The 21,696-nt window shown below is 42.3% G+C and overlaps 1 protein-coding gene across 1 annotated transcript in view; it reads right to left on the reverse strand.

Annotated features, from left to right (window-relative positions):
• The window catches only part of LOC119387921 (5'-AMP-activated protein kinase subunit gamma-2), a gene marked incomplete in the record, with an annotated part of 450,148 nt that overhangs the window by 1,406 nt on the left and 427,046 nt on the right, over window positions 1–21,696 (reverse strand). Inside the window, 12 exon segments of the mRNA XM_037655495.2 lie at window positions 2,138–2,231; window positions 3,417–3,491; window positions 5,581–5,652; window positions 6,507–6,629; window positions 7,080–7,160; window positions 8,434–8,560; window positions 10,072–10,123; window positions 10,288–10,333; window positions 10,412–10,470; window positions 14,208–14,289; window positions 17,653–17,756; window positions 20,565–20,613. Of these exon segments, the coding sequence (XP_037511423.1) occupies window positions 2,138–2,231; window positions 3,417–3,491; window positions 5,581–5,652; window positions 6,507–6,629; window positions 7,080–7,160; window positions 8,434–8,560; window positions 10,072–10,123; window positions 10,288–10,333; window positions 10,412–10,470; window positions 14,208–14,289; window positions 17,653–17,756; window positions 20,565–20,613 (964 nt within the window).

Consider the following 21,696-nt stretch of genomic DNA (forward strand, 5'->3'; position numbering starts at 1 on the left):
TCATAATAGAGGTTGTATGAATAGCAATAAGGGCCTCAGACAGGCTGGAAGATGTTTCGATATGTGGGCCTATTTCATAAATCTTTTATAGCATATTGTATTTCCATCCATCAGCTCTCACCTTTACTTTATAATAGAGGTTAGAATGAAAGTGCAAACCGATGATACCTCATGGATACGGCACAGGTTATACACAATCACGCAGATGCAAACACGCCTGCGTAAAGCATTACGTATAATACTACGACACTACAAACATTAGCCATAACATATATTCTCAGTCATAATGCTGCCTTTATGAGTATGCACATGGCTCAGGGCTTTCACAGGAATATTCATTATGCCATAGTGCTGCTTCATATAGTTAGCTGCCTTTATGATATACTTGTTTATTCAATGTGCTCCAAATTTTTATTACATAACCTAACTGCACCCCATGTAAGTAAGTGTGCCCTTCTTTGTTTCAAGTGACAACTACAGACATCCACCCCATCATAAAAAAACAGGCAAGGGTATTAAGTCAAAGCACTAAAGTAAGATTCTGTGCCCCTATTGTGCAAGATGACACACATTAAGGTGTCCCCTTGTTAATTTCTTTCACACACAAATGAAAGATTAGCAACAACTGTCATCATTCTCGAGAGGAAGCTTCGGCTTGGGGGCATCAATCTGCATATTTAAATATATCTAAATAGAACATTTTTCTGGCAACTAATGCATGAAATTTGATTATGCTTATCACATTTAAAGGGCCCTTAAACCACCTCCGATATTTTTCCAAACATTTCAAGTAAACACACGCATCGTGTGCAGAATTCCGTCACGATCAACGATGTCACACGTGGCAGTGCTACAAGCCGCAGGTGCGCCACAAATTCCAAGAAACAATCCCTTCTCCTCTACGGGCCCTTCCGGTCTCCCTAGTGACGTGTGTGACATCAGCGTGTTGAACCTGTGATGCGGTATGCAGGCGATGCTGTGAGTGGTCGAACAAGAACCTACGAGTTCCGGTTAGTCTGCATGCAGCTGCCCACACTCCTTGCTGTTCTTCATCGTGTTGCCTGCGTGTGCGCGCTTGCGAATCGGCAACTGCGGCCCGTAACGCAACTGCCAAATCGCTAGTGTACCAGGACAGTCGCGCCTAGCGGTCTGATAAGCTTCACGGACTGATTTCGACAGTGTTTTGGGATGGCTTTCATGCATCAATGCTTGGCTGCAAAAGCGCCGAATGGTCAAACGAAAAGACGTGACACGTGTCACTGTACGGGTCCATCATGTTGGCGATCCTTTGAAGGCGTGCGCGCAACACAGGGTCCATACCGGCACAATTCGTACGAGCACGGGCCGGCACGCCAACAGCAGCGGTTAACCGAGAAGCACAGAGTTCACAGAGTCGCGCCAACTGGAAGTGCCCGCTGTTTTGAAGAGCGCATCAGCGATGATGGTATGTCATGCGAGATTGGGAGGGTCACTCGGCGAGGAGGGCAAAGCGGCTTTGAGAGAGGATACCAGCAGACGAGTGGAGGGTAGCGAAAAAAAGAGTGAAACGAGCGATTGCAGCATTGCGATCATCAAACGCGTGTAACTCCACTGTTACGGCACCGTTTAGAAAAATCTAAATTTCGACCTCTGGGTGGTTTAGGGGCCCTTTAAAGCAAATGTTAAACTACACTGACTGAAGGAAGCTGAACTTTTATTCGGGCTGTCAATTTTTTAAATAAACAATGCTGAATGTTACAAAATTAAAGAATAATTTGAGAATTTTTTTAAACTGCACCTGATAATACATCCAAGGCAAGCAGAACTGATAAATACACAGCTAATTTGCGAGTAGCTCTTTGCGAAATTCTTGTAAACATTGTAACAATATTACGTAAGCTGTAAAAACAAGTTAATCTAAGCTGACCCTGATAGGCTTGATCGTGATTTAAAAGTGGCCATGTGACAGCAACATTAATGTTATACAAATGCGACAAAGAGCACTTTCTATTACGATCGAGCCCGGTCGAAATTGAATTTCAAGGTTGCAATTCGGTCCTTGTGCAAGCTGCAGAAAGGACCCAATCACAGCCAAGAAATTTGGTCCCTATGGGGCTCAAGTACTCAGATATAGCTGCATAACACCAGAATTACAAACCAAGTGGCTTGAGAACCAAGAACGAGAGAATGTCCGAGAGCGAGATGATGCCAACAACATGGTCCTCTTCATCAACAACAACCAACCGATGGACCTAAAAGAACAAAAACAAAAGAAAGAGAGAGAGAAATGTTGATTTTTTCACTTGAGATGGAGTGGGCTCGTTTGGAACAGAATTAAGCAGCGCTTCAGACGGCACAAAGTAATAGCAAGATTACATTGTTTTTGTTATCTGCGCAGTTTCTGCTTCCCATAGACTGTGACGGCACGCTGATTTGTGCAACAGCGGCAAACAAACACTGTAGTTTGGACAAAATCGAGCAAGAGTGCTTGAAGTCACCATTTTCGACCATGCAGAATGAAATAAGTTCATCTTCCCATGGTGAGCCTGTTGCCTACTTCATTCACTGCTTTTAAGTAACATGTATTTGGCTGATTTCTTTTGTGGGGTTTAACGTCCCAAGACGGGCCATGAGAGAAGTCATAGTGGAGGGCTCCGAATAAGCGACAGCCTGGGGTACACAGTACACACAAATCGCACAGTACACAAGCCTCCAGCATTCCGCCTCCATTGAAATGCGAACTCCGCGGCTGGGATCGAACAGATATTTCAACGCACCTCATATGTTGCGATTTCTTTTCTGCGGGCACTAATATGCCGAATTTTTCAAACGCAACTATGTTTTTATGGTTGTAATTGAGCTCATCTTAAAGGGAGTCTACCATATTTCCTTACTATACAAGAACTCACTAGTGCTACCTCATTCATTACATGACTCCAATGGCACAATTTGCAAATGTGTGATTTTAGACAACAATCTACAAAAATTGCAGGGCTGTCCATCCTCAAACATGTGAAAACCAGTCACTTTTGTTGACTCATTTCCATGATGCCATGGAGGAGGAGAGTTTATTTCAAATATCAGCATTACTTGGGACATTACTGTTTTATAGAACTGCGTCATGGACGGGAAGTGCAGGATGCTTTTCAGGGGAATACTTGCACTGACAATTCCTAGGCTGTATTTCAGTTGAACTGTGCCAATGTGTGGACAATGTAGGCACCTGCACCTTCCACGGGAAATTCGAAATGCAGCCTTAATTCAATTTCATTTCATTCGCTAAGGTATCCGTAGGCAGATGATCAATGCCGAGAGATTATCACTAGTGTAATACATCTAACTAGACAGACTTAACATTTGTCTTTGCTGCAGCAATTAATTTTTTTCGTAAGGCAGCTCACACAATGTCATCAGATAATAAAAACAGCAAGGCCTACCTCAGCCTTGACAATTCTCTCCATGACAGCCATTAGTGTGTCGTCCAATGTGCACTTGAGCACCCCTTCAAAATACTGAAAAAGGGAGGAAAACAAAAATACAGCATAAACAAAAGTGTTAGATATGTTTGTCTCGAGATGACGAAGCACTTAATAAGCAAATATCAACATCCTTGCCAAGCTGACATTTCATGTGAAACCCTTGCATGAGCAGCACAGCAGTATATTATTCGTGAACTTAAGTCGTGCCTTTACTGCTTCTACTTTGCTAAATGAAGGATCAAGTGATACTGAGCATAAAAAGAAAAGCACCAGGCTTGCACTGAGCACGCAGCACAGTCACAGCGAAAGCTGGAAGAGCAGCCTTTCTAGAGCTCGTTGTAAACTATGTTGGGGCAACTAATACAAGCACACTAGCAAGGTACCCACTACGCCATAAATGACCATAATTTTTGTGAAGTGTATAGGGAAGCACCCACTATGCCATTATTCGTCATTCTGCGGAGAAGCGTGGCGCTATGTGGACGTTATTGATTCTGTGGCTGATGACGAAGAATTATGACTCAGCTCTTTGTAATGGGTTGGAAGCATTAAACGACCCACTCGTTACACAATTCGCATTGTGTGACGCCTGGTTGCTATTTTACTCTTCTACGACACTACATTACATATGTTAATGCGATTCCTTGCCTAATATGATGCCTGTATAGGGTCTTTTTGCAAAGGAGTTTCAAGCACCGGCGTGGCTCTGTGGTAGAAAACTCGACTGCCATGCAGCAGGCTCGCGTTCAAATCACATCCGATCCCGAGTATTTTTTTCTCATTTCATTTTTTCTTATTTCGTGCGATAGCAGTTTGGGACACCTGTGGCGGCAGCAGCGGACAACTACGGCGCCAAAAATGGCACCAAGAAACGGCTGTTGTTGTGATCTCATAACAGCTTTCACTATAAAAAAATGGGGGAGGGGATGTAAGGGTGAAACCACTTTGATGGATTCACACTACTTAAAATTATCCTGTCATGCTCAACCTAAGCTGCACCATTATGCCACCATGTTATGCAAAACTTAAAGGGACCTGACAACCAATTTTTATGGTACCTGTTTTCCTTAGTGCAACAGAAAGCTTACCTGTCAGTGTGTCTAATCACGGAATGGTAATGCGGAAAACGCCGTGAAACTTCTATAATAAAAAATTTGCGATCTGTGGCGACGATTAAGTTGTATACAAACAACACATGCTGCGAACAGTGGGAAGTGAGCGCAGACAGCGGTTCGTGTTTGTGCGTGGAGGTTTGCTGCACATGCGTGCACTCCGCACACATGCGCTGCCTCTGGACATGTTCCAATAGTTGTCGTGAAGGCAGCGCCACTTCTCAGCGGGCAACTCCATTTACCTCATAAGCAGCACAGAATAGAGCGGAGATGGATAATAATATATACATATCCTAATTTTGAGCACTAATTACGGTGCGCGTGAAAGCATCAGACTATAACGTACAAGTGAATGACTCCGTAATCCAGCTTCAAGGATCTTCCGCTACGGTGCATGACATACCGGTTTTTTGTGACCTTTAAATGCAATTTAAAAATATAAATCCTATTTGGCTTGCAAAAATGGCGTTTGAACCTGTCACTATAATTCACGGTCTTTTCATTTCCACCAGGACCTAACCACACATTCTGGCCAGTTGTCGGTCTCTTTAACGCTGCCCATAATGCAGAGATACTATATATTTATATAATTTTGAGTACAAATATGTGGCAAAAGCCTCTCATTATTTATTAAATTTTGGCTATGTCACAGCACTTAATGCGGTGCTCTTTTTTAATATATGTTTAACTCAAACAAATGACAGCTTGTAGCACTCGTTTCTTACCGCTTAAGCAAGCAAAGTATGTGCAGAAAGGGATGTAGCCAAATGCATCTCTCACTTCACTGGTCAGTTCGAATGGTTCTCCCTACAGTAAAAATTCATTAAGCTATTAATGTACACAACCTAATGAGCTACTAGTTTTTCTATTGGAATTCTCACTGTAGATAGTACCTGTCTGTCACATCCATACTTAAGTCTGTCTCGTTTTGTAAAAATATATGCTTTAATATTAAACATCAAACCACTTCAATTTGTAAGACTGGTTAAGAGCAATCCATTGGAGCGCACCTGATCACGATGCTCCAGAGCTTTCTTGATCGTAATGTCAAGGTTGTTGTATGTCTTTTCAGCTGCCAGGTTCTGCAAGAATGAAAAAATTATATGGGCCAACTTGAATTAACTAACTGTAACAATGTGACTATAGTTCCCAAATACATAAATAAATACAAGTACTAAATAATGAATATGACATTTAGATGATATCAACTCATGAGAAAGAAAGCAAATACAGTCGAAACTCAACCTAACGAAACCCAATTTTGTAAAGTTCCCGATCTAACAAAGAAATTTCCATTACCCGGTAAATACCGAAAGGGTTCAGTGTTGTAGTCAACCCGAATTAACGAACTAATTTGGCCACCAAACCCAATCTTACTAACCTTTTCTCGAAATAACGAAGTAAAAAGGCAGTGATTTCTTTCATATTTTGATAGAGACAGAGTCTGTCATAGTTTCACGTGACCATCTTCTTGGCCTGCATTGCCCAGACATGGTGTCCCCTATGCCTGGGTCATCCTCAGGCTGCCCTCTTGGACTTTTTAGACGCGCAGGCGTGGATTGCCGGCAAAAATAATGCTGTGGTAGTAGCTTCTAAATATCGCTATGCTATAATTCTAAGTTTCGAATGACCAAAAAGTCGCTTTCTTGATTTTACGAAACTCTCGATTTAACTAAATTTGAGCGTGGTCACTACTTCGTTAAATGGAGTTTCAACTGTAGCATCCAGTAACTTATCAACCAAGCTGGCATAAATGGCAGTAAACAAAGTACAGGAACTTAACAACGCGGAGCAGTTCCCAAAGAAAGAGCAAAATTCTAAACAAGAAATAACTGAAAACAATATAACGAGACATACTGCGGCCCTCATAAGAATATAGAGGCTCTGTAGATGATTGCCTGGCAATTCGTAAGCTTCAAAGAAGGCTGTTACTTACAATGACATCAAACTTGGCATAAATGTCAACGACTTTTCCCCGATCATCGACCACTGGCAGCGCCGACACTCTTCTTTTGATGAATTGATTTAGTGCCACAATCAATGGTGTGCTAGGCTTTGTCTTTTGATGGGTTGGAATAAAAAAGAAAAAGAAATGCCACATATTATGTCAAACAGTGATCACACAAATGCATATCGTAGTGATATAATGGTAACAACACTACAATTCAATAAACTTTGTGGCTAGCTTTGCTTAATAGGAATTGATTTCGATTCGGGCTCATCACTTTCAGCAGTTTGGTTGGAACAATCCTTTGGTCTTGGTATACTTAATGCACGCATAAATTGGGGGCATTTATATAGCTGATTCATAATGAGTAAAAAGAGCTGATCAATACTGACAGAGAGGCTGCCATGACAAAAGATATTACCGAAATTGTGAAAACTAATTATTAATTAGTAAACTTCATCAACATTAATATCATCCTGATGAAACAAAACTAATGTAATAACATTTCTAAACAAGAATGTTGCTATAAAGTGTTTATAGTTAGATAGGAAATTTTATTACCGTGGCAATATTTTCATATGTCCCAATCTTCAGCTCCCGAAGCGTCTGATCCAAATAGCTGGGATGGGGCAACTCATAGTACTGCATCCAAGATAAAAAACAAACCAAACATTACACTTCTAGAATATCCCACAGTGGCATCAAAAATGACAGATAAGAATAACACAGATTACCAGGAACTAATCTATGCACAGTCATCCAATATCACTTATGAAATGGCAACAAAAAGATAATCATCATCAACATATTTTAAATTAACTGCAGGGTGAAATTGTATCCCAGAAATATCAAGACGACTGCTCTGCCTCAGCAGCCATCTTATCATTATATGTTGATGGGTTAATTGGCTTGTACTTATTAGAATTGCACGAAGCAATAACTACTAATATAAATAAGTGCCATAAGGATGTGAAACCTTATCACAATTTTTCTTTTATCCAACCATTTCCTTATTTGGTTTTTCGTCTTGTCCACCACACTGAGCCAGAAAACCTCCCCATCTACTACTCTACACTTATGCCACACATTTTCTTCACTTATGTCCTGATATTTGCTTTGTGCATATTTTATTGAAGCTTGCTTTTCACTCCCCTAGCTCCTGTTTTCACAGTTACAGTACAGTTGATGTGCTCACTATGAAGTTATTGAGCGTGCTACAATGACCACATCTTTCTTTTGCCTTTTTGCATTTTGTCCTCTCTAAGTAATAATAATAATAATATCTGGGGTTTAACGTCCCAAAACCACGATATGATTATGAGAGACGCCGTAGTGGAAGGCTCCGGAAATTTCGCCACCAGGGGTTCTTTAGCGCACACCTAAATCTAAGTACACGGGCCTCAGACATTTTCGCCTCCATCGAAAATGCAGCCGCCGCGGCCGGGATTTGATCCCGCGACCTTCGGGTCAGCAGTCGAGCGCCATAACCACTAGACCACCGTGGCGGGGCTGTCCTGTCCTCTCTAAGTAAAATTTACTACTACTACTACTACTACTACTACTGTACTACTACTACTACTACTACTACTACTGCTACTACTACTACTACCCCCCCCCCCCCCGACCTATATTTTCCACTTCCATTCCTTTGGTAGTCATTTTGTAACTTTAATGAACCACCAGTTTACCTGTTACACACTTTCTGTTCACCCGCACTTAGGTAATCTTCAACTCATGCTGCTGTCTTTCTATCACTCGGTTTGCTCCTATCACATCCTGTGACATCATATAAAAGGATATGGGAGGCTTAACAAAAAATATTTAGATTCAGGCCAACTTCAGTTGGAACAGCAAGCTTGTAAGTGCTGAAGAGTGGCAATCGAGAATGGCTCTTCACCTTCTCGTGAATACTCACATAAAGGAAAAGGAAGCGAAGAATCCTCTTGTGTGTCAGAACGTAGAGTACGTTGCCCGTTTGTGGGTCGATGACCGGCAGTCGGTGCACCTTGTTGTGAATGAGTGTTGTGATCGCATCGCACAAGCTGCGAAATAAAACAAGGAATGACTGTGAGTACTGGCACACATCTAGAAAAAAGAACACATAACCATTTCCTTGATGCCAGATCTAATCTGTCAGTAAGCTGTCTAATGCTACAATGTTGTAATATAGCGAATCATTAATGAATTACATTAAATTTTTAATGAGGATAATTTGGCAATGATTGGTAATGCCCTTAAGCTACAACAGGCTGATAACTAAAGGAGGCAAATGCACCTTCTTTCGCACAAATAACGGTGTCCATAACTAATTATTCAATTCTTACTACCTTCATTTATTTACATTGAGGTGTATGAATATCTAATATTTTGAATATAAATCTGACGGTCCTTACTGTTTGAATTGTATTTGATTAAAAATTTGCTGCACAAAACTGTTGCTTGAGTTTGGATATAAGGAATAACACTTTTTCAAGTCTTAGGAAACTTGTTAGTTATTGTACAGAAGTTTCTTAGAGAGCTTGTGCACAGTAACTTCTTTACCATTAAACATTCTATGATATTGTCTCATTTAAAGCAAATAGAATTTAATTGACCCGTCTTTTCAATCTTAGATGCATCCCTTCAAACAAACATGCAAGGCTGTAGTATTATTGAGTGACACTTGGATCCTCGAGCGAGCTCAACACTATGTGCATATGGCAAGGTGTTCTCATTTATCACTACTTTTATTGTGATAGTGCGTTAGGTAGCTGAAAAATGTGGAGAGCTTTATAAGCTCCTCAATTAATCTGTTGTCATGTTCTGAACAGCATTACGCACGTGCATAAAATTATGTAAATAAACCCAAAGCAGACATTTGTTTATAAGTGAGCACATATTTGGTATTGAATTTGTTAGGACACAATCATGTTCCTAAAATATTCACAGACTATCAGAAATTTTACTTTTACATGAGGACGCACATACCATTACAGAATTAACACCTGTCAGTGCTTGAATTACCGTAAGAATTCTTGACAGGCGCTAGTCAAGATATATTCACTCCGAAATATCCCACAAGATAGACTTCGCTTTTACTAAAAGTGCACGAGGAAGATTTCTGCAATCTGCCGTTTCAATGATCCCAAATTGACGGTGATCATTCAAACGAGTGTAATTATTTGCACAAGACTAAAGATTCAAGATGAAGAACAAGAAAAAAGGCACGAGAAGTCAATTGCTTTTGTAATATCAAATTCTCAGACTGTCTTGAATAAAATGGCAAGCAGAATGAATTATAATGATATTTGTTCCAGACTAACAGAAATGGGAAAAAAAAAGAAGCAGCAAGGTAGACAGCCCTGCAAAAACATCCAAACTGTAGCATCTCATTTCAAGGCAGCTACCACTGGCTTCTAAGCTGTAATAACTCCTAAAGGTCACAGCAGCTCTTTCAGAGCACGTCACGCTCATGTTCAGAAAAAGCAAACTAAATTCCAGTCGTATGTGTTAGCAGATGTTTGGCAGTCGGTAAGCATGCGGTAAGTTTAGTGCTCTGGAATGTCAAACCCACCTTGCATCAGGTCCAATGTGCACCAATGGCCTTGAGGTGTCATTGAGGACTTCTGTAAAGAAAAAGAGAAGTATCTTTAAACTTGTGTATAAGTGTAGTAACAGATATAGCTGCAAAAATGTGCATTCACTTTTTAATGTGCCAGTGAAACCTTCAGGTATTTCAATTTCAATTTGAAAACGTTGTAGTAAGGTAAAGATGTCTGATGTGACTTACTTCTCCATGCTTTGATCTTTTGTTCCTCCAGTTCATCCATTCGCACCTGCAGTGAATTTTAAGTGTCAGTTTCCAATGTATTCAGAAAAGAGAAACTTTCAAGAAAACCAGTCACAGAACTTACCAAGGGAGACTTGTAGTAGTTCCTCAGAATGTAAATAAAGTCTGTGATAGTCAGCATCCCTGCACACAAAATGACAAGCAAAATGTCATTTATCAGCACGAGTGAGAAGTAGCATTCTGCAAATAATATGCTGCATGCCAGAGCCAAACAACTGCGTTCGTAGTTACACCAGCATAAAGAGACATTTGCTAGGTAGCATCCATTCGCAAAAGCAAAGCGATAGCTATCCAGAATTGGCCTATAAACTATTTGTCATTGCATTCTCTCCCCTTTTTCTGATGACATTACTATTCAATTACTATTAACCCCTTCAGGGTTTTCGCCGTACATGTACGGCAGAAGCTTCCTGGTACCAAAGGGTTTTCGTCGTACATGTACGGCATAGCGTTTATTTTTAAAACGCGCGCCTTTTTCGATCATTTCTTTTGTTTGGCCTGTGCTTCAACACTTCGGGAATATGTGGAATTTTTTTCATGCGCCGATGTCTCTCCGTTGTATTTTTTTTTCGCTTCCCAAAACGGCGCGCCGCCTATCGCTTGCCCACCCGAGCGCGTTCGCGGTGCAGCTGGTTTAAAGTGCGCGCCTTTTTCGATGATTTCTCTTGCTTGGCATGTGCTGCCACGCTTCGGAATACGTGGAATTTTTTTCATGCGCCGATGTCTCTCCGTTGTTGCTTTTTTATGCTTCGCAAAATGGCGCGCCGCGCGCCGGCTATCACTTGCGCAACCGAGAGCGCCCGCGGCGCGGTTTGGTTTCAAACGCGCGCCTTCTCCCTTTTCTCTTGCTTGGAATGTGCTGCCACGCTTCGGGAATTCGTGTAATTTTTTTAATGCGCCAATGTCTCTCCGTCTTTTTTTGTTTTCTTTGCAAAGAGGCGCGGCGGCTTGTAGTCTCGCATCAGAAACGCGCGCACGCGGTCCGGCTCGTTTCGGTTTCGTCCTTCGGGTGGTTTTCGCTTCTTGCGCCCGCAGAGCGGATGGCTGTTTGGTTTCTAATCTCTCAAAGGGTGACCGCTTGTTACTATCTCATTTATTGCACTCCGGCGCGCGATTACATCTGTTTCCGCGCGGCGCTAAATTACACAAACGACGCCGCCGTGATTGCGTTTCCTGTTTTGGGTTCTCGGAAAAACTAACTACGTCTTGTTGGCGATAAGACGAAGTATTACTGTAGCTTTTTCACTCGTTTTGCTTTCCGGACGGGCGCAGAACCATAGAGTTTTCTTCCGTGCGCTCACTAACGCAGTTCGCTCACGCTATGGAAGCGCGCGTCGGTTGCGCTGCTGCCGGTGAGTCGAGCAGCGATTCTTCCGATGCGGACTATTCCCCAATTGCCGATCAGAATCTGATTCATTGGATTTCAGTTCGTCAGACGAGGAGTTTTGACGAGTTCGGACTCCGATGACGATCAAGAAGCGACATCTGAAACGCGTGCGCGGGGAGCCATGCTTCAAAGACTATCACACGCTGAAAAGTTTTTAGTGTTGAGCACGAGCGTTTTTAACCGGAAACGTAGTCTGGTACGCTTATTTCTGTATGTTTGTGAGCTATGTTTAATACAATGCATAATTTTATTCATAAAAAACTGTGAAGCTTCTTTTTTTTAGGATTCTGCTTGATTTTACTACGAATAAACCATATGTATGTAGCAACAAAACTGATTTTTTTGTCACTTTACGGTCACGAAAAAAAATTTTAGACAATTTTTTTCTTAAATAGAATCGTCTGAAGAATTTATTTCAGCAATAAAAAAATTACACATTTTTGGACTGGATTTCGCGAAAAAATTCGACCCTCAAAGGGTTAAATTCCAACAGCCACATTCTGTTCTCTGTCACATCTTGTTGAGATGAACTTCAATAACCAACACGTGGGTTCTAATGAAAAAAATATGTAACTACGTGTGTAATCTTCTTTTCTTTTTTTTTTTAATGCTTCCATCTCATTAATTATTTATCAATACCATAAGGTGTGCATTACTTTTAACCCTGTAATGCCGAAACAAAGGTCTACGTTAATAAAAATGCGAACATTCACATTTATTTCGTGATATGGAGAGTCACCTTTCACAAAAAATGATGGCAGAGTGTAATTTAAGTTGTACCTTAATTACAATGGTAATTATCAACTCGTTAGTAGCAGTAATGATAGAAAACTCTTCCCAGTGCATAAAGAACACTACTAATACGTGTCATGTTTCTCAAGCTTAATAAGAATTTCAACGTACCGAAACAGCACAGCGCGTATGTTAAGTATGACAATGCAGGGCTGATATTGACCTGGCACATAGCAAGCTTGTCGCTGCATTGATGGCATTCCTCAGGTGGACTGTATATGTAAAGGAATCTCCCTACATGATCTGAAATGCAATACTAGCGCGAACAGGGACTAGAAGGAAAGCCAAACAGAAGAAAAGGGTTGTTCTTGTTTTTAATCAGACTTCTGCCCTCGTCTTAAGTTGTGCTATTACACTTTGGATCATGAAGAACCAACCAGCCCAACCTTCGACATCACTCATTTTACAAAGGCAAGACAGCTGGTAAACAGCTATAAACAGAGTGGCTGTAAACAGAGGCACAATCAAGACCAACTTTGCCGCTGCTACTGCAAAGCGATGCTCTTCATACTTCTAAAGACTACAGAGTTATAGCCACCACCTTTTATACGGAAACGAAATGTAGGTTAGCCAAATCGGTGAACTTGACGATGCTGCACACGTTCTATGAGACTGCAAAGGCACACTTTTGAAAGATTAACGAGGCCACCCCACGCATGTTCTCAACATCGATTCACAGGGGGTGCATTAAGAAGCCCGTGTAACTTTCCAAGTGTGCAACGGAGCAGCAAGGCAGCGTGTATAATATACAGTAGAAGCGTGTTAATTCGACCGTCATTAATTCGGAAAATCGGATAATTCGCACGTGTTCCCTGGTCCTCGCAAGCATATGCATTGTTTAATGGCATCATAATGGTTAATTCGGACACATTTTGTTGCAACCCTGTTAATTCGGACGATCCTCGCAGCGCACCAAGCGCGAAGCGCCACAAATGTGCGATGCAAAAGAGTGAAAACAGCATTCGCAGACAACCGAAACGAGGCGGCGCTGTCTGGATCGATATCTTCATCTGTTGGCAACTACTGTTTTGTCCACATGCGGGTGCAGCACTCAGCAGCTTCGTTTGAACTTGATGCAACACACACGCAATGTCACAAAACTCAAACATGGCGGAAGCTGTTGAAAATGAAGAGCTTTCAGCCACGGTCGGTATGCTGGCATAAAACCCGTTTTCTACATCATGATGGACGAACTATCAGTTGCCGGCCATTTTATCTGTGAAAGAACTATCGTCACATGCATGTGGTGGTGGTGACGCTACATAATAAGGGAGGGGTGCAGAACACGTTTTCGCCTAATTAAATGCACGAGTCTGGCGCCGTGCTCACACTGAGAACGAAGTCTCAGGATGATGAAAATTGTAGCTTTTGCATTGCGCTTATGCAGAATAAGTGCAGGATTTACGTATTCACCAAGAAAATGAAAGTGTATTGATGTAACAGACATTTGTTCATTTTTTTCTTGGTATTTCGATAATTTGGCATTCGGTTAATTCGGACATTCTTTTCGGTCTCGTGAAATCCGAGTTAACGAGATTTTACTATAGTAGATATTTGACAATTTTCGTTGAATGGCTACAGCATTCTGATGGCAGATACATGAGACAGTGTTTTCATAATTTAGTACAAGTATTTTTTGCATATTCTAAAGTTTCCCTTAACGTCTGGATGAGAGACTCACCGATAAACTCCTGCTTGGCGCTGTCCCAGAGAGGAGCTGCTCTCACACCATTGCTCACAAGGGCAAAGAAGGCTTTCTTTACCTGGAAAAAAAAAGAAAAAGAAAAAAAAAAGAACCTTTGTAAGACATGCATGTGGAATGAAGCAATAGATGGAATGCCTACACGTAAGTGATGTTGCATGGCCCTCAGCTGGTTTCAAGCCGTAGACTACACGCTTCAGAAACATCACAGCAGCGGCTTCCCATGCTTCGGCGAATTTCTGGCACTCACTGGTACAACCACACAAGCATGGCACTCAGACTACAAGGTGTTCTAGAGACCAGCCGGATGCTTTACCAACTGCCATTATTTTTCAGTGGCTTTAAAACTGGAGCGTCCATTAAGAATCAACTCTCATTAGCAGAAATGGCATACCTCATTTAAGTGATACTCATACCACAGGCAGCACCAGCAAGGTAGAGAGAGTGTACCCAAAGTGTTCCCTCACAAGGAGATACAAAATGTAAAAAAATACATATATGTTAAAATGTCTACCATGACCGATGATACATGGCACATGTCATCGGCATTGCACATCAGGCGATTCCATCTGTGCCGAAATTGACAAGAAAAGCAGCTCAAGCTTTAATATAAAGATAAATATCTGCTGTAGAACACAAAACTTGAAGTAGACTGCAGGGGTATGGACAAACTTTTTTTTAGGGGGAGGGGGGGGTTCAACCATGCTTTATGCATGCTCATGCGTGCGTATGTATGTGTGTGTATATATACACAAGCAAAATTGAAAATTTGGGGGGGGGGGGGGGGTTGAAACCTCACCCCCTTGGCTACGCCCCTGACCGCCAGGAACAAACTGTATAGGGTATAAACTTTATGTCACAAAGACGTTTACTGTTATTAAGAGGAATGAGAAAAAATTTAATAAAACTGAAGCAAATAGTTTATACCTCCAAATTCTGTCCGTAAAAACCTTATATAGTAACTGTAGGTCAGAGTCGTCAGTTTAGGGAGGGGCGACAGCACATTTCTGACCACCCCCATAACCCCTCTCCCCACCTCTGACCTTCAGTTCAGCAAAGCTTGAACTTGTGCTAGTTGGTACGGCATTCTAATGTGGTTGCGGTGAGCGAAAGGCACGAAGCACAAACAAAGAACTCGATAGGTAGTGCGCAACCAGTCCAGTTTTCTTTGCAGATTGTTTTTTGTGCCTTTTACTCAGCGCAACCACATCAGCAGAGCTTCAGTTACAAGCTCCCAACATGCCCTAAGGGGAGCACAGACATCAATTCTAACTCAGCCTGCTGTAAGCTAACAATAAATTTTGTAACTGTAATCCCATCCTTGGCTTTTGCAAACTAAGTTTACGCTTCGCGCTACGGAGGATTCAACCGTGTTGGCCTGAAGTATGGCCTCCAAGATCCGGCAATTAGCGCAATATGGCCTCCGATCACGGAGGCAACATCTGCAATCGGCAGCGCTAGCAGGCTTTAGTTTTGGCATTGTCGAGCATGTTTTCGAGTTAAGTGCAACGCGAAAACTAATTTCTACGTCGTTTCTTATCTCTCTCAAGGTGTTACCGCGAGATGCTCGTCCGCATGGCGCCGCTAGCTTACATTATTTCTGACGAGCACCAATTCGTCCAAATCATCGCCGCTTCGCCCAATCATAGCAGTGCGCGGGCGCTGCGATGATTGGCTAAAACGGCGCACCGGGGCGCGCCGATGCGATTTGTAGAATTTCCCATAAATAGATGCAACGGAAGTTACCGCTCGCACGTGTCAAGAAATTCGGCATCTGCCGCGATAGCGACCTACGCGGAAACAATCAAAAAAGAAAAATACCCCGTCGCCGTCAGCGCTGCTGGCGTTCATTACCGGGCAATCATGAAAGAAGCGGAAGCAGCGACGAGCTCCCGCACGCTGACAGGCGGCAGCGGAATCTAGCGATGTTTATTTGTCATCTCCTTCTTTGAAGCTGACGTATGACAGTGACGGGCGCTTTACGAAAGCAGCGTAGCGAACATAGCGAATATGGGGCGCACGGGGCACGCAGCTCTTGAGCGCGATGCGCCGACGTCACCATGCTGGGGCCAATGTTTTCGCATGTTCGTTCGCTCTTGATATATAGCGAAAAATAAGTGAATTCCGTAAATAAATAAAATGAATAAATAAATAAATACGCCACGAGCCAGGCCGACGCCAAGCGCGATGCGGCCGGACTAAACTGTTTTACGACACCTTAAACATTTAAGTAAAATGCCAAGTTTGGTTAGATTGACTGTTTACCTGCGCTGGAGTCCATCACAGTTTTCTGCGCACCAATAAACGAAATTTTTGCGTTGAAAACAGGCACCGAAAGTCCCTGGAGCCGCTGCTCAATCTGAATGGCCGCCCGGATGAAGGACTTGGCGTCAGCATCTCGGCTGCCGATTTTCGCGAACCAGCGGGCGTCCTAGACCTCCACGGCCTACGTAATATCTAGTAACAACCCTAGCTTGCTGCACGTTTATTGCCATAATTTATGTGGTTTACCTTTTTATCGGTAAGTCGTAGCAGTAATTGAGTAATCGAAACAGATGATCCCACGTCATTAATCCAGGTACTCACAGATACAGTGTCACAGAGCATGACAGGGGGCGCCCCTCCAATTTCTCAATTTCGTCGTTTTCTCGATTACAAACGCTCTTCTCTCGCCAAGAATGGCCTGTTGGTTACTACACAAGCCTAATATTTCAATCTAGCTCAGCTTAATATTTGCCGTTGGTGTTTCTTTAGCGGAACATGATTAGTCAATTTCGCATGTGCGGCATCCTGTTTCCGTTGGGACACCTCTTTAAAAATTTCGGATGACGTTAAAAGGGCACGGAAATAGCAAGGTCACCGCTCAAGATCTCAGCGTATTCATCGAAGCGAATCGAATCATTCAGCACACGTTGCGCGTGACCGCTGTTTACATAACCGGAAAAACCCTTCGTTTAGTGGGGTTCTTCAAGAAAAGTGATCGCAAAGCTTTCCTGCAGACTAGTTTCTTCATAATGAACGAGTGGAGTGCTTGAGGAGCACGTAACCATACACATTTAAATGCAATCGTTTGGAGTGTATGGAACAAAACTTGCACAATTCTTAACGCGAAATTCTTAAGCGAAATTCTTAACGTTACGATGTTGAGGAGGTTTTAGCTATCGGTGGTTCGAATGAGCCCCGCGGTAATTACTATGAAATCAGGTAGACAGTGTGCAGTTGTAATATCACTCAGAAAACACGTATTTTGATGTAGGCCATGTGGGTACAAGTGTAACGGCAGGAAACATGTGAAATCACACGGCCTCGTTACAGATAGGTTTATATGCACTCTTTGAAGTCGCACAAGCAAAGGCAACACAGGCAAAATTAGGGCAGGAAGTTTCCACACGCACACTCCCGCCAAGAAAAAAAAAAATCTTACCAGCAGTTCTGTGTCGAAAACAACAAGTTTGGCACTGACAGGAATGAGATCGTAGCAGCGGTAATACTTGAAAAACTTTACAAACAGCATGTTTTCATCTTCACCTGCAGCACAAGAAAGAGATAAGACAGAATACGAGTTAAGTGCACATCATAACAAATTACCGCTGCAATAGCGGGAGATACCAACGCACCCTGGGACGTCATTCTGCATGTAAATATTTTGTTAATCTCTGTTACTGTCGCAACAGAAGTGGCTGTCTGTTGGCTTCAACCACGACGCTTCGAACGAAATATATGTCATAAAAATGCTGAGTAAGCTCTCAAACTGAAAAAAAAAAATTCTATCAACACGTTCTCAGAATTTACATGTACACTCAAACCTCATTATAACAAAGTCATCCGACACGAAAATAAGTTCGTTATATCCGAAAATTCGTTAAAAATGTATATTTGTGACATTGTGTATGTGACAAGACTAGCCGTCATTTACTTCGTTATAACCGATAATTCGTTATATCCGTGTTCGTTATATCGAGGTTTGAGTGGATATGTTTTTTACAGCCCTTGCTAAAGCGCATGCGCATCAAATCGGTGGCACGCTAAGCCGAAAGAAGAACGTTCGCGATTTAAACATTTGAATTCTCTACGGAGTGTTGTGAACCAACGAAAAGATGACATTCCTTTTCTTTGCTCTATTTCACCGCTAGCAGCCCCACTTTCATCAACTACAGCTTCGGTCAGCTTTCTGAGCCATAAATAAATAATAATAAAAATGCAATCGTACCCGGAACTGAATACGGCGATGTACTATACGCATACAACATGCGGCAAGTTCTTAAAATGAGTTGATCTTATTTTTATGTATTCTGTTTCAAAGCAGCACGTTTCCCTTTAGTAAATAGCTCGATAAACTATTTTTGCGATGCTATCTCTGTTACATGCATCTGTGATAACACTACCTGATGAATGCCGCCGGTACGACATGACACTGCTGCTAACCTTAGACGACTTCATCATATTAGAAACCAAAGCAAAAATGAAACGTAAAGTGCGCCGCAAACATTTTACGTGCACTTCTACGATAGATAGAGAGAGAGAGAAGCAAGGAAAGACAGGGAGGTTAACCAGACGCACGTCCGGTCTGCTACCCTGCACTGGGGGAGAGGGATAAGGGGGCGAATCTAAGCCAAGATAGTTTGTGTAAATCTACAATAGGTCTGTGCAAAACATACGTCTCAACACTAACTGCTTAGACATTCCAAGCAACGTGCGTACAGGTAACATTAAAAAAAATCTGGTACTAAGTTATGAAGATAAGCACTGTTACGGCTGTTCTGTAACGAGATATAATAATAAATCCTGCTAATTTTCATTAATACGTGCTTCCATATTGCTCAAAGTTTCGGCTGGGATTTTTCGGAACCAGGCTGGGTCGGGATGTCGTACCTGTTCTAAACACGAACCAACATATATATGCTGCGCGCCACTGCTGGTTGATGCGCACGTCCCCCTTTTGTGACGTAAGCGCGAGCCTTGACCAATCTTGTACGAAAAAAAAAAAGAATCGTTCTTTTGCGATGGGTCCCAGCCCTGAGTGCCCAGAGGCAGCAAAGACAGCATGAACAATTAAGGAAATGCAGATACGAAGCTGCTGAAGTGGAACTTGAGAATGTGCTCAAATAACTTACGTTTGCAGAACGAACATAGCGACATTGCAAGGTTACTTATTACTACGTACTCTGGCTTCATGCGCACGAAAGGCGAAAGTTCGAAAGAATAATGCAGACCACATATGAACACAAAGAAAATTCAGAATTGGAAGTGCGATCGTCACAGAATTCCGTGCTGTGATGCAAAACTTCAGTGATTGAATCTAGAAATTTCAATCAGCAAAAGCCAGCAAAAAAACGAACAAAAAAAAGGGGGGATACACGTTTCGGTAACGTTGGAAGTTTGCGAAATTACATGGTAGTGTCTCGCATATGCCTCGTCATTAGTTGTATTATAACAGTGATGGGTCGAATGTTTGTTACTAGTCGAGAGATCAATTGCAGCTGCATTTTCTCTTCTGCGTAATACCAGCAACGGAATGTAATTGATTCTGCTAGCTCAGTCGGAAATTTAAAAAATCGAAAATTTTCTTATGCACGAATGAGTAAGCGGATTTTCGTATTCATTCATTGCTCTTCTTGTTACACTGAGCAAAGAGGTCCCAGGCAACATCGACGTAATCGAGCTTGGGCCTAATTAACGAAAAATAATAATAGGACAGATGTCTAGCATTCACCGGCGCTTTCATTCTTTTTTTTTTTCAGCTTATCTTTTAGGAAACAGATTGGGAAGGGTGGAGGAACTAGTATTGCTAACGTGAAGGCTTTGGACAGGTTAACGTGACTGCTGAATATTTGTAGTTAGCCATTTTTCTAAGTGAAAGAAGAACCCACATTTTATGTATTGGAGAGTAGTGTTCACTTGGAAATATGTGAAGGAAACACTTCATTTCGACATATGGGGATCGTTCCCCATCGTATACGGATCCAGAATGCTATTAAAGCTGTAATTCAAATCAATTTTGTCGTTCGAGCACATTACTTCATTAAACAAATCTATAGTCGGGTACAACACAAGAAGTCCAAAGGGATCCCGCCCAGATGATCCCGATCATAAACACGGCGATGTTCTCGGAAGGCGGGGTCACCGGCCGTCCGACTCATGACGTCAGTCTGGAATGCGCGCCCATTGGTGCAGGCTTGTGTGCATCCGACTTTGAGGAGGAATCTGGCGCAGATTTCTAAAGCTTGTACCCGACTAGAGAGAGCTAAAGTATGGAAAGCTGGACCAGAGTGTACTATATATCAATGGTATTGAAGTGCAAAGATAGAGCGAGGCGGAGACACGGCAAGCACTCACCCAAATCCTCGATGTCTATCTTATCACAGAGAGAGTCCGCATGAGGAAGCTGTAAAGACAAGAAGCGTACGTCAGCGATTAAATGATAACAGGCACGTCGTTGTAACAAATTTAACATAACAGAGCACAACTTCAGTTATTAGCATTTCACAACATCGATACTTGACAGACAAATCATTGAGAACACACTCATTACAATGTTCTCGGTGGTGTCCCTGGTATGAGCATGAGTAAAGGAGATGCTTCAATGAGTACAACAAAAGAAACATCACAGGAGAAGAAACAGCTGAATAATATTCAGGCATAAGCAATTTGCCGCACAAGTGTGAGAACTTAGAGTAGGCTATACAGTTACGCAGCAGCCAGGAAATAAACAATGAATATTCATTAGCCCTATCAGAAGGCGCCGATTATATATAGTGACGGCACAAGATCATTCCCTCCATGCATGGGGAGAAAAGGAAAAGGGAAAGAAATGTTCCACTCACTCACCCTATCTCTCTATCTCACACAAACACACACACACACACACACACACACACACACACACACACACACACACACACACACACACACACACACACACACACACACACACACACACACACACACACACGCGCGCGCGCGCGCGCGCGCGCGCGCGCACGCACTTGTCCATTTTACGTGCATATGCACGACATGAAAGCCCAAACACGAAAGCAGCTCGCATACATGCGTGTATATGGGCTTGAACACGGTGTATTCTTTTTTTCTTTACTTTTCGATTTTGAATAAAAAAATATGCCACGGGGTTTTACGAGCTAGAACTAGGTATAATTGTGAGGCGCGCTGCAGTCGGGCACTCCGGATTAATTTCGACCGCCTTTAACGAACACCTGAATATGAAGAGATAGGTTCTCTTTTCTTTTTTTTTTTTCATTTCTCCCTCATCAAAAAGCAGTCAGCGTGGCCGGCAATCGAACCCAGGACCACCTCAGCACCGCGACACCACGGCCGCTACGCCAGCACGGCTGTTTGCTAAAGTGCTGCCACTCAGCCGAACATAGAAATGAAATTAAATACAAGCATATAGGTATATACGGCAACATCTACTTATGGACTGTGTTGTCCGTTAGCCATGGTTCAACTTCTT

This window comes from Rhipicephalus sanguineus, chromosome 3, assembly GCF_013339695.2.
Source record: "Rhipicephalus sanguineus isolate Rsan-2018 chromosome 3, BIME_Rsan_1.4, whole genome shotgun sequence".
Taxonomy (NCBI): Eukaryota; Metazoa; Arthropoda; class Arachnida; order Ixodida; family Ixodidae; genus Rhipicephalus; species Rhipicephalus sanguineus.